This window comes from Thermobia domestica, chromosome 10 (genome assembly GCF_964235325.1).
Source record: "Thermobia domestica chromosome 10, izTheDome1.hap1.1, whole genome shotgun sequence".
NCBI lineage: Eukaryota > Metazoa > Arthropoda > Insecta > Zygentoma > Lepismatidae > Thermobia > Thermobia domestica.
In genome coordinates, this window is record NC_137463.1 from 208,888,402 (window position 1) to 208,903,167 (window position 14,766).

The 14,766-nt window shown below is 39.9% G+C and overlaps 1 protein-coding gene across 1 annotated transcript; it reads left to right on the top strand.

Moving 5' to 3' along the window:
• Positions 1-12,623: 12,623 nt before the first annotated feature.
• On the top strand, positions 12,624-14,284 carry LOC145662160 (uncharacterized). Its single transcript, XM_081727495.1, has 2 exons — positions 12,624-14,050; positions 14,192-14,284. Exon 1 carries the CDS (start codon positions 12,664-12,666, stop codon positions 13,888-13,890), a length of 1,227 nt encoding a protein of 408 aa, XP_081583621.1. The 5' UTR covers positions 12,624-12,663; the 3' UTR covers positions 13,891-14,050; positions 14,192-14,284.
• The last annotated feature ends 482 nt before the right edge of the window (positions 14,285-14,766 follow it).

Below are 14,766 nucleotides of genomic sequence, written 5' to 3' on the forward strand. Positions count from 1 at the left end.
TAGCGTCTAACATATAGCGTTGAAGCCGGTTCATTGCAACAAGGTCTATTACACTGTGTAGTTTGGTTTGGTTTTGGTGTGATGAAGTATATTTTCGATTGTAATAAATATACGTGATGTGCCAACGCCGTACACATTGAAGAGTATATTTTACAAAGCATTATATTTGTTCTATTTTAGATAGTTCATTTATTTCTGGAAGCAAGGGGAAATGTTGCTCAAGAAATACAGAAGTGTTGCAATGGAAGAAGACCCACAGAGAGCAGTAGCGTAGCCAGGATGTGTGTTTGGTAGGGCAAGTGCTGTTATAGGTACATATGGAACAATTCCAAACAAAAAATATATAAACATAAACATATATAAAAAATTACAAACATCAAACTACATTGTCGGACCTCTTTGGGGGCCCGGCCTCTTTGGGCCTCCCTTCCCTACGCCACTAACGGAGAGTATTGACAAAAATCATATGTACTAACATCCTTAAAGATATTTGTGAAGAGTGGTAGGATATATGTGGGACTACAGTTTTTTTTTTTCTTTTAGAACGGGTGAATTTCATTCAATCATAACATTTGTAAAACATTTCCCATTTTAATGCGGTTTATTTCAAATCACACGGGAATTATGGTCATCACTTACCTTTGAAGCGAATATTGAGAATTACGGCTTTGAAATTGATTTTTGTTTTGCCAATATTATCTTAGTCTCCCTATCCCAGTTTTTGTCGTTAAATTCTTTTTTTATTATTACTTCATCTTTTCTATACAGTGTTGTAAAATTTTCTGTATCTCTCTATATTCTCACAATCCTGATTCTGAGCTATTTAAATTCTACATTACTATTTCATAGGTTTGAAGTTTTCTTCAATTATAAAGACAACTGTTGTTTGATATTGTTCTTAACTTTTTTTTTTTTTTTTTTTTTTTTGCGTGGAATCAGTTAAGAGAGAAAGTGTAATTATATTTCTCAGAGTACAAGCTCCTTAACGGTGAGGTTCAGTACCACCGCCTCCTTTCTTTTCTATCCCATTGATTTGTAGGGGAAGTATTCTTCCTTTTCTTTGAAATGAATAAAATTTTTGATGTTCTGATTTTACTGATTTCTTCTGAATATCTATTTAAATGTCCCTTGCTTTGTCAAAATGATCTTTTAGTATATATAAGTATATTATTATTTAAATTAGATGTCATTTATGAATATTAAAAACATACAACACAGAATTTTATTTCCACAAAGTAAGAGACATTTAAATAGACCTGAAGAAAAATAATAAAAAGTAAAACCCTTAAAATCTCAAAGAAACAGAGGAAGATTTCCTCGTATATATCAATGGGCTAAAAAAGAAAAATGGCTGAGTTATTCAAGACAAAATATGGATAGCAGGAATTCTTTAGAATAATATAGTGCTTTTTTGAACATTGTAATCACTTCATATATATTTGCTTGTAGTAGTACATCCGAAGGTATATTACATATAACTTCTAAATGATGATAAGGTTCATTACATAGGCTAATGTATATAAGTTAATACGATGTGCATTGTATTTTGTTAATACAATTTGGTGTGTTTTTAGTGCTAATATAGACCAGAAAAAATTGTGATCTTCCCTTCATTTATTCTCTTAAAGAATTCCTTTAAAACAAAGGATCTTTCCAAAGTATTATGTTAAAACACTTCATTTTTTATGTAAATGACTTCATTAACCTTTTTTTTCTCTATATAATGGGTATGCACTATGAGTATACTGTACATGTGACTGTTTCATTTACGATATAAATTATTTTCTCACATTTTTCTGTTTCATTGTATACAATTAATGTATAAATCATATAGGAACGCATTAAATGAACAATTAGTTACCTACTTAATTGTTATTTTATCTTAATATGATTTCCACTTTTAAAGTGTATTTAAATAAATATTTAAGGCATAGAGTTAGAACTGACAGCTTAGTCGTTAGAACTTGTGTTTAGTGGATTTCAGTGTTTGGTTTCTACGAATATAGTCATGGGTGTAAGCAGACAAGTGATCGCTCCGGCCACACTTTTTTTTTTTTTTTTTTTTTTAATACCAAAGTTACAACAAATGCAGAGACATTTTGGCTTGGCTGCTTGGATACACGTCTCTCTTTTCCATATATTGACAAACTAACATGGTTACTGTCCACCTTTTTCTTGTTTACTTTAACCTTTTTTTTTTTTTTTTTTGCGTGTAGGCTCGGTTTGAATCTCTCCGCCACCACATACCTTTTATTAAAGTATTTTTATTTATAATTTTTACTTCATTAATTTTTATTTAAATCTCATTTTCCATTGGGAGTGTGACCCCTGTACTTTAAAAAAATTTAGAAAATCATTGACGTTTAAAATCCTTTTCCAATAGTTGATGGGATAATGACAACCTAAAAAGACCGTATTTCCGATGGATTGCTGCGGCTTTTTTTTTTTTTTTTTTTTTCGAAGAAAGCGTTTGCAACTAGCAAATTTTGATTGCATAGAACAGTGTTGTTCCTAGTGGTCGTGATAGTGAAAGATGTGCTTTCAGGGGGAAAATGTACTGACTGTTATAAGTTTTTCACATTAGGCGCACAGACATGTTAATTGAATTTTTCTTAACGTTCATTATTAGCTGCTCAGTTGTTATTTTTAGTTCGCTTTTAAGCATTTGTAAGTCATTCCCAGATACTTTTCCTCTATATAGCACTTAAATCGTACTGAGAATTGTATAAATGTACTGCGTATGTACCGAGTACAATATTACTGGTGGGGGGGGGGCGCGGTGGCTCAGTGGTAGAGCGTTCACCTCTGGTGTTAGGGGTCTCGGGTTCAAACCCTACTCGCGCCAAGTGAACCTTGTGGTGGACAAACACCGTATGCGTGGGTTTTCTCGGGGTTCTCCCGTTTCCTCCCACTTTCTTCATTCCACCATTTCATTCATTATTCATCATCACCGTCTCCTTTAGCCTAACCGGCATAACCGTGGGACGTAAAATTAAAGATTTCATTTCATTTTTATTACTGGTGGGAATCCGCCATGATTTTCATTGCAGTGCTACGCATCTTTTCTGCTGTCTGTCGACTGGTCGGAAAGGCAACTTTCCACCGGCGGCGCTGGCGCATTTTATGCGCCTTTCCGGTTGTTTGCCGACTGCTCGAAAGGACCTCTTTTCGATGTCAGCTTCTCAATTCTCCCACAGGCGGCATTCGACCTCTTGCCGCAGTCGAAAAGTAGCCCTTTGCCGACTGGATATCAACCCTTCAGGAAGGCAAAATTTTCACCACTTTTTAGAGTAGATTTGCCTAAGTTTGCCTCCGTGCTATGATTTCTCATGAAGGGCACAATTGCTAGTTCTGAAAGTATATAATACTTCCATGTCCCATTCAATTTCTTGTTTTTTGGCTGAAAGTGCTGCAAAAAAGCAAAAAGAACAAATTTTGTACTGGGACACACAAAAAAATGCAAGTATTATACTTCAAGAACTTCCAAGGGTGCTCCTTGTCGAGAAATCATAGCATGGAGGAAGACTTAGGCAAGACTAATGTAAAAGCTGATGAAAATTTTGCCTTCCTGAAGCGTTGATTTCCAGTCGGCAAAGGGCCACTTTTCGACGGCGGCAAGAAGTCGGATGCCGCCAGTTGGAGAATCGTGAAGCCGACGTCGAAAAGAGGTCCTTTCCAGCAGTCGGCAAACAGCCGGAAAGGCGCATAAAATGCGCCGGCGCCGCCGTCGAACAGTTGACTTGCCGAGCAGTCGGCAAACAGCCGGAAATGAGCATTAAATGCGCCGGCGCCGCCGTCGGAAAGTTGCCTTGCCGAGCAGTCGGCTAACAGCCGGTAATTAGCATTAAATGCGCCGGCGCCGCCGTCGAGAAGTTGACTTGCCGAGCAGTCGGCAAACAGCCGGAAATGAGCATTAAATGCGCCGGCGCCGCTGTCGGAAAGTTGCCTTGCCGAGCAGTCGGCAAATAGCCGTAAAGGTGCAGTAAATGCGCCGGCGCCGCCGTCGAAAAGAGGCCGGCATAAGGAGTCGGCAGAGGGTCGGAAAGAGGTCTTTCCGACTGTTTTGCCGACTCTGGCGGTCGGCAACAGTCGGCAAAGCGTCGGCAAAGGGCATTATTTTTTACGATTTTCGACCGCTTGCCGCCTCGGCAAAAGGTCGGCAATTTTGAACAAGTAGATCGTCGTGCCGCCGCGGACGGGTGCCGGCTGCCTACCGGCGGCCTGCCACCGTCGACGGCGGCAATCCCTCTTGCCGACCGCGGCATCCTGATGGGGCTTGGTCATTTTCGTCCCATCTTGGAAGCCCATTTTTACCCACTTCAGGCGACGCATAAAACGTGGAAATAAGGGCACGAAACGGTACGAAAATCCACTAGTCAATGCAAAAGGAAGGATATCGAAATTCGGTAGTGGCGGAACTCTTGGTCATTTTCATCCCACCTTCGACGCCCATTTTGACCGTCTTCCAGTGACGCACAAAACGTCGAAATAGGCGCACAAAAGGGTACGCGATGTGAAATTAACGACCTCGAAATTCGATAGTGGCGGAACAGTGGGTCATTTTCGTCCTATCTTGGAAGCCCATTTTGACCCACTTCTGGTGACGCACGAAACGCGGAAATGGAGGCACGAAACAACACGAAAATTCAGTAGTCGATACGAAAGGAAGGACCTCGAAATTCGGTAGTGGCGGAGCAGTGGGTCATTTTCGTCCCACCTTCGAGGCCCATTTTGACCATCTTCCAGTGAAGCACAAAACGTCGAAATAGACGTACAAAAGGGTACGCGATGTGAAATTAACGACCTTGAGATTTAATAGTGGCGGAACTCACGATCGTTTTCGTCCCACCTTGGGGACTCATTTTAACCCACATCCCACGACATACAAAACGGAAGTAGACGCACAAAACGGCACAAAACGATGTGAAGGAAACGATCTCGAAATTCATTGGTGGCGGAAGAGCAATAACTTGTTCCGCCATATTTGTAGGCCCATTTTGACCCACTTCCGGTGATGCACAAAATGTGGGAATAAGCGCATAAAGCGACACAAAACACGCACAAAAGATGCAAAACAAAGTACCTTGAAATTCGTTGGTGGCGGAACAAGTTAATGACGCCATGAGCACCAATATAAGTATATACTGTAGTTCTTACCAGTTGGCGCGGTGGGTCAGAAGTAGAGCGTTCACCTCCGGTGCTTGAGGTCCCTGGTTCGATCCCAGCTCGCGCAGTTTGTACTTTGTGGTGGACAAACACCGTGCTCGTGGTTTTTCTCGGGGTTCTCCCGTTTCCTCCCACTTTCTTCATTTCATTCATTTCCTATCATCACCGTCTCCTTTAGCGTAACCGGCATAATCGTGGGACGTAAAACTAAAGATTTCATATCATTTTTTGTAATTCTTACCATCAAGGCTGAGAACTGCACGGTCCAATTTTTTAGACAAAGTAGAAGCCCAACCGGAATAGTGATGTCAACCGACTCGGATCGGTTCAACTGAGCGTACAGCTTGAACTGGCTTGGTTGGGATTACCCATCGACTGGGCTCAATTGAGCCAATGGCTTGAACCGGCTCCGTTGAAACGAGTCCATAGGCTGGGTTCGAGTCAGCTTAACTGAGCCGATGGCTCGAACCGGCTCGGTTGGGGTAAGCAATCAGCTCGGTTCGGCTCGGCTCGTGTGAGCCATCGGCTCGAGCTGGCTCGGTTGGATGAGTTGTTGGCTCGGCTCACTTCTCGGTTCGGCTCGATAAGTGAATAAGCTGTGAGCGAGCCGCTTGAGCTGTTGACAACCCTAAACCCGGGTCGAGCAGTTTTGAACATATTTGGCTGGAGTCCCATAACTTTTAATAATTTTTGGCTCGAGCCCGAATACTTCCTCCTCCTGAACTCAAACCAAGAACCTCGTGATCGATGTCCTTGCCTCCTGAAGATTTCTTGACGACCGAGATCGGCAGTCAACTAATTTTTAGTATTCCGATACAAACCGCCTATATTCCATGTTTATACAGGTACACGGTGGTATAATGATAATTAATTATAGTAGTAGTAGTAGTATCATTGATAATTATATTGTCTATGTAGGATACTTGAAGATAGCAATACTTGGAACTACACAAAGAATTTAGCTCGAATTGGCTCGACTCGACTGGAAACTCGATCCGAATTCGAGTCGAGTTGGGGGAAATTTTTCGAGCCGAGATCTCAAGTCGAGCTCAAAGATGTCTGCTTCGAGTCGAGTCGAGTTTTAAAGAAAACTCGCTCGAACTCGTTGGTGCCCATTCCTATTGTATGCATGACGGGCATATAGAGTTCTTTCGAGGGGGATAGAACCATAAAGTAGTAATCGCCCCACTTGGTCTCACTTTGGACTTTGACCCCGACCTTTGTGACGTCATAGGTCAAAGGTCAATGACCTTGGCCCAGGGTAGTAGTAATCGCGGGACTTGAGGCAAATTTTTCCGCCCCCTAGAGCGTGGTGCCCGCCGCCGCCGCCAAAATTTTGCGCCCCGGGCGCCCGGCGCCCATTTTTGGGGTTACATGTTATGACGTCATAGGGTCACGTGATGTTAGGCCATGCCTTTTTGGGTTACGTGATGTTAGGCCCTGGAGCATGGAGCCCGCCGCCAAAATTTTGCGCCCCGGGCGCCCGGCGCCCATTTTTGGGGTTACATGTTATGACGTCATAGGGTCACGTGATGTTAGGCCATGCCTTTTTGGGTTACGTGATGTTAGGCCCTGGAGCATGGAGCCCGCCGCCAAAATTTTGCGCCCCGGGCGCCCGGCGCCCATTTTGGGGTTACATGTTATGACGTCATAGGGTTACGTGATGTTAGGCCATGCTTTTTTTTTTGGGGGGTTACGTGATGTTAGGCCACGCCTTTATGGGTTACGTGGTGTTAGGCCACGTCTTTATGGGGTAGTTTTACCGAGGGGGGTTGATTTTGTTTTCTTTTACGGCATAAAATTTTTGGAGATCGTTACTTTTTAATGGAATATAGGTGTATGTATAGTTTACTTTGCGGTATATATTTTCAATTTAGTGCCCCTAGGCCACACCCCCGTTCGCCTTTATGGGGTAGGTTGTTGATTTTGTTCCCTTTACGGTATAAAATTTGGAGATTGTTACCTTATGATGAAGTACAGGTGTATGTATAGCTTATTTTGTGTTACTTGATTTTAACTTTTGCGCCCCTGGAGTGTGACGCCACTGAAATTTTGCGCCCCGGTCCCTTTAGTTTACATAGTTTACGATCCGCCTTTATGGGGCAGTTTCACGTATGAGTTTATTTGTTTCTTTTTATGGTTATAAATTTGAAGAATGTTATTTCCTTTTTACCTTATAGGATGTATATATAGCTTACCTTATTTTTGTTCCCTTTGATACACCCATGCGCACACCTTAGCATTACGTCATGGGGTCACGTGGTGTTAGGCTTTATGGGTAGACCTACCGAAGGGGTGCAGGGGTACATAGGACCCCCCCTTAAATTTTGGAAATTGCCAAATCTAAAAATTTGGTATGGTAGCCTAGGACCATAGTATGTACCTCTACTAGTATTGGGTGTCTATGTCGTTCCCTTTCATGGGTAAAAAATTGCCAAAAATTCAAATTTCGGGGTTTTTTGACCTAATTTATCCCCTTTGATGAGGTGTTATTACCCTATATGGATATATGTGCATATACAGGGTCAATTACCTTTCATAAGACATGGATATATTTGTGCACCCCGGCAGGAGTACATTGGCCCACCCCTTAAATTTTTGGAAATCGCCCAATTTAAACATTTGGTATAATAGTATAAAACCCTAATATAGATCACTATAAATTTGGGTGGTCTACCTCGTTCCCTTTTAGGGGTATAAAATTGCCAAAATATAAAGGTAAGCAATACGTTGTATCACGTGTTTGGTTTTTTGACCTAATTTATTCCAATGGATGAGGTCCTATTACCTTATATGGTTATATGGTCATGTATAGGGGTCCATCCCCTATTATGAAACAGGTACATTTGTGCACCCCTTGATTTTTTTTGGGGGGGAATGATACTTTGGCCCACCCCTTAAGTTTTTTAGAAATTGCCAAATTTAAACATTTGGTATCATAGTACTGGACCCTAATATATATTACTATAAATTTGGGTGGTCCACCTCGTTCCCTTTTAGGAGCCATTTTGTTCCGCTTTAGGGGTGAACATGGATACAGTGGGCCACCTCGTTCCCTTTTAGGGGGCATTTTTGTTCCGCTTTAGGAGTGAACCTTGCAATCGTCCCGAGTTTGATTCTTGGAAATGTTGAATTTAACGTCCCCGCGAAAACGATGAGAAATGATAGGACGAAACATGAACTTACTTGACTGAGGATTGAAGCAGGGACCTCATACACTAGAGACAATCGCTGAGCCATCGTACACGTGTGTTGATTACTATGCAATGGTCCCGAGTTTGATTCTAGGTGTTAGTTTCAGGAAATGTTAACGTTCCCTTGAAACGATGATGAGAAATGAGAAAACATCATAAACTTACTTGCTTGCGGATTGAAGCTGAGACCTCACACATCAGAAAAAAAAAAAACGCTGAGTCACCGTACTCCATTCAGTGCGAGCAGTTTTGCGTATGAAAAGAACATGATCAGATTATGTTACATTACTACACATTTCTGCTCGTTGTTACGCATAGAAGTTTGTTATTGTGAAATTGCAGCATGTGCTTATACTACATCAGCATTTTTTCTCAGCTGACGGACTTTTAAAGCTCAACTTTACATTTATGTCAAAGACAGTTTCGTAACATATCGATGAGTGTTACATTTTTTCAATCAAGTTTAAGGAAAATGAATCACATTTTAGATGTGATAATTTGAATGTCGTATTAAACTAACGAGTCAACGGTATGATGTCATGATCAGAAAATTGCGATACTAGATGTCGTAACGATTGATGTGTAAGGGGAAAAACGTGAATAATGTCACAACCAATCAGATTGTTTCTTACATCACGTTTCGGCTCATGATACATGATGAAAGCTGTGTTTTCATTGGTTCTCCGTGATGTCATTGATTCATTTCCTCGTTTCTGATTGGCTGATAGTGTTGTCACTTTATAGTTGAACCGTTTCAGACCTAAATAAATTTCTTAATTTCATTTTCAAATCCTACTTCCACGAAGATCTTGAATGAACGTAGGTGTACCTCTAGTGACAGCGTGACTTTACTCCGTTCCTTGAATTTGAGGTAAGTATCAACCGCGTTTTCTTAACATCAATGGAGTGTTTTTTTTGCATGAGGATAACATTGTTATCATTGTTTTATTTTAACACGAAATATTTAGCAAATGGAAGAATAACTTGACCGGGGATCGAATTAGGAATCCCACACATTAGAAGTAGGCACGAGAAATTTGTTGATTTTGGTTTAGCGTCCCTTCAGTAGTGGGGGCTAGGAATACAGCTTAATGTTGAATTTGAGCGCATACTGGGTGTTGAACCGGGCCAGAGGTGCGTAACGCTAACCACTTGGCTCAGTTTCTGAAAGTAAACAAAGAAACTACGCACGATTTTGTTCCCTACAACGTGAGACGTGGACTTGCAGTTTAATGTGGGATCTGATCTCCCGCCGAGAAACGAATTCGAGTCTTTCTTGTCTTAGCTCGAGAAAAGCAAGCGCATGAGATTTTGTTTTCGTTTCATGTTCGTCATACGTTTTAAAGTTCAGTGTCAGAGGAAAAAATGCTTACTACAATGATTCTCTTAGCACGCTTAGAAAAACAATTTCATTCATTCTTTTTATCACTACAGAAAGTTAGGTCAGTTACATGTTGGTCCCGGGTTTGATTTCCAGTATGACGACAATAAAAATTTTTAACAGTAAAACTATTTGAGATATGATAATTCTTTTAGGATTGATCGTGTAGTCATTTTGATACAGTTAAACATGTTAGCGATTTTCTGAATTCAATTTAATTCGTGCTTTTTTTTTTCGTTTTAGATATTTGTTTTTCTTTGCCTATTCCTTTTTTGCTTACCTTACCTTTTTCCCTATTTGAATATGGCTACTTCTGGCTTTACTGTCTTGCGAGAAATCAATAGACATTATCGGCGTTTTAATCTTGAAGGACGAATGCTGGAAATTCAAATTAATGCTCCGACCAGTGGCACCGATATTGTGGAGTGGGTTCAGGCCTCCTTTCAACAGATGTTGGATTATTTATTGGAAAACGTCGACGAATCATCGATGGTTGGATTATCGATTTTATCCCACGATGAGAAGAACAAACCGTTTTATCTATCTTTCCGGCATGCAAGTAATTTGACACTGGAGACTTTATGGGCATCCTTTGATCGCATCCTTCAAAGTAACGATAGTTTTCTCATGAACGAACCGTTCATTGTCCATTTTCATCATGTGGATGTGCCCCGTGGATTTGGATTGGTGCGTCGAGGTCTTTTATCAAACGACGAATTATTAAAGTGCAAGAAAGGCATTTTACGTGTAAAAAACACCGACAAGAAATGTTTAGCGTATGCGATTGTGATTGCTATTGGCCTAAAGAAATATAAAGATACAAATCAGAAACTGTACAATCAATATCGCAAACAGCTCAAGTTTGTTGTTATTCCAGACGTACATGAACTTTTGTCCAGATCATCAGTGAATTTAGATCATGGGGGATCCGTGGAAGAATTGCGACAATTGCAACGCTACTTGACAAATTATAAACTTACCGTATACACTAGCTTTTCCGGAGAAGATATTCTGTATGAAGGGCCTGGTGGCGAAGACAAGATTCCAATCAATTTAATGTGCATCAATTCTCATTATGACATCATCACATCATTAACGTCTGTTTTTTCTACCAGCTATTACTGTACTGCATGCCACAAAAAATATGATCATCGTAATGCACACGTCAAGAACTGTTCGGCCATGTGTGAGAAATGTTTGCAGAAACCGCCATGCAGTAAGACCAATACGGAGAAGCAGTGCCCAGAATGCAATCGTGAATTTTATGGTGAAACATGCTATACAAATCATCTGACTGTACCATACCATAAAGGCCAACCAATATGCAAGATGGTGAAACAGTGTGCCAAATGTCTACGCATTTATTCGTTTGTCCATACAGGGGAAAGAAAACATGATTGTACTGATTATTTTTGTAATGTGTGCCATAAACATGTTACGTCTACCCACCAATGCTACATGAAGCCTGATACGACTCAATTAAAACCTGGAGTTCCATCAGTGTTACATGCCAAGAAAGCTATGATTGTCTTCTATGATATCGAAGCCACACAGGATACTTTCTTCGATGAAGACACGTTCATTCATAAGCCCAATTTACTGGTGGCCCAACAAGTATGTTACAACTGTGTTCAAGATGAGGATATACATCATCCGTGTGAAGTTTGTGGACAGCGAGAACATATTTTTCAAGATGATCCGATCAATGCCTTTCTTGCGTATTTACGTCAACCACGACCCAGCATCAAACTTATTGTATCTTTGGCACATAACTGTAAGGGATATGATGGTCATTTTATTCTTAAATCTTTAGTGGAAGAACATGAATTGAAACCTACTTTGATCTTGAACGGAGCAAAAATTTTAAGCATGAAAGTGAATCACTTATCGTTTATTGACTCCTTAAATTTCATGCCAATGGCTTTAAGTAAATTATCCAAGGCATTTCATTTACCAGCGACCAAAGGATATTTTCCACACTTTTTTAATACTGCTGCAAATCAAACGTATGTGGGAAAATTACCGGACATCCATTATTATGGTGCAGATGAAATGAAAGTGGATGAACGAGAGAAATTCATGACATGGTACAACGAACACCAGAACGATACGTTTATTTTCCAAGAAGAATTGGTAAACTATTGTGTCCAGGACGTCAACGTACTTCGAATGGCTTGTATATCTTTCATGACCACTTTTGAACAAGAAACTCATGTCAATCCTTTCCTGGAGGCTATCACTTTGGCGAGTGCGTGCAATTTAGTATTTCGACGAAATTTCTTAAAACCTAATACTATTAGCATTCTCCCTGCACGTGGATACCGTCACAGAAACAATCAGTCACGGATTGCTTTGCAGTGGCTTGCCTACATGGAAGAAAAAGAGGGTCATTCAATTCAACATGCTGCGAGAGGAAAAGAAGTTTATGTTGCTGGTTTTCATCTGGACGGCTACTACCAAAATCCCGACACTAAAGAGGAACACGTGTATGAATTTGAAGGGTGCAAATTCCACGGCTGTCCTCTATGTGTCCCTACAGGCCGTGATCAGCCCATTTATGAGAACTCCGAAGAAACGATGAACTATCGTTACGAGAGAACACAGCGTAAAATGAAATTATTACGATCCATGGGATATAAAGTACATGAAATGTGGGAATGTGAATTTCGTCAAGTGTTAAAATCCAATCCAGCATTGGCCTCTTCTTTAAGCACACATCCTTATATTAATAAGACACCATTAAATCCAAGAGACAGCTTCTATGGTGGCCGTGTTAATGCCATTAAATTGTACCACGTCGCAAATGAAAATGAAGGCGAAGAAATAAAATTCTTGGATATCGTTTCCCTGTATCCTTATGTAAATAAATGTGGACGGTATCCAATAGGGCATCCACGAATATATCTACAGGGAGATCCAGAAATGCCCGACATTCAAGATGTCAACGGATTGGTCAAGTTGAAGATCTTGCCTAGCAGAAATGTGTTTCATCCAGTGCTGCCATTTCGCTCAAATAAGAAGTTGTTGTTTCCACTTTGTGCTGCCTGTGCCACAGCATTAAATCAAGATTCTGAATGTACACATTCGGACAGTGAACGAAGCCTAACAGGAACATGGGTGTCCTATGAAATTCAAAAAGCCATTGAACTTGGGTATCAAGTCATTGAAATTTACGAAATTTGGGATTACGACATCACCGTATATGATCCAGAAACCAAGACTGGCGGATTATTCAGCGAATACATTAACACATTTTTGAAATCTAAGCTGGAAGCTTCTGGATGGCCTGCCAATTGCGTCACCGAAGAAGAAAAGCAGCAGTATATTCAAGTGGTACAACAACGGGAAGGCATAACTTTAGATGCAGCAAATATAATGACAAATTCAGCACGTCGTAGTCTTGCAAAACTCTGTTTGAATGCCTTCTGGGGACGACTCGCTATAAGAGACAATTTCAGCCAAACGACCATCATTAACGACCCCAAAGAACTGTATCAGAAATTAACTGCTCCAGACATAAAAGTCAACCAAATTTTACCTGTTAACGATTCGATGTTATACCTTTATTGGCAGTATGAAGATGATGTTCCAGTACAAAATCACAATGCTAATGTTGTCCTTGGAGCATTTACAACGTGTCAAGCTCGTCTGGAACTCTACAAATATTTAGAACTTCTGCAAGAAAGAGTATTATATTTCGATACAGATTCCGTAATATTCACGCAGCGACCATCACAGCCCACAATAGAACCAGAAGTATTTCTTGGTTCAATGTCAAATGAACTGGAATCAATTGGACCAAAAGCATACATTAAAAAATTCGTGTCTGGTGGCCCAAAACAGTACGCCTTGGAAATCTACGACCCCGACACGAAATCAACCAGTTATGTATGCAAAATTCGTGGATTCACACTCAATTATACTGCAAGTCAAAAGTTAAATTTTAATAGTCTGGAGCAAATGATCATAAATCAATCGAGTGAAAAAATCTCCATTAGCACGCCGCACAAAATTTACAGAACCCACGATCATCATCTTGTCACAAAACCTGAAGAAAAGAAGTACAGTTTCAACTATAAAAAACGCCGATTAATATCAGACACATACGAGACATTGCCCTATGGGTATAAAAAAGCCAGAACAGAATAACAGCCATATTTTTCCCTAATCCCACCAACATCACCTCCCAAAGACGGGGCAAAGAATCAACGCAACACGGGACATGCTTCAACGATGCACGAGCGAAGACAAAAACTCAGATGACATCACCTTGCAGAAACCCGTGGAGAAAAAAAAAAAAGGAATTCAGGTACGTCACATTTGCGTTTCTTTTCTCACCTCACTCTCTCTTGATCAGTTAGTTCGATGTTAATAATCTGTTTTTCTTCTTTCACAGGAAACAAAATAAATATTACCATGTATATTCATATGTTTTATTTTCTCTTTACAGAATTTGTACCCGTCACGGACACGTCTTCCTTTGAAGAAAAAAGAAATTCTGTATTCTGTTTCACATGCTAAAAATAAATGTACAAAAACATGATTCTGTGTTTTTATTTCACATCCTAAAATCAAATTCTTTTTCCTGTACTGCGATTTCAATTTCTTTTTTCTGAATCAGTTTACCGGTAAAATAAATCAATGTTTTACGAAAAAAAAAATCAAACTAAATTTTTGTTTCAGAAAATTTTTAGTGTACGAAAAAAAAAACTGATTCAGAAAATTTTTTTTTGTACGAAAAAAAAATGTTTTCAGAAAAATTTTTTGTGTACGAAAACAAAATTCTGTTTCAGAAATTTTTTGTGTGTACAAAACAAAAACTGTTTCAGAAAAATTTTTATGTACAAACAAAATTCTGTTTCAGAAAAATTTTTATGTACAAACAAAATTCTGTTTCAGAAAAATTTTTGTGTGCAAAACAAAAATCAGTTTTCGTCACGAAACTGCTCCGACTAAATGAATCGATTCATTCTGATAGTGTTGGCAACACTGGAAAAATTTCGGTAAGTATCGCTCAGACCCTGA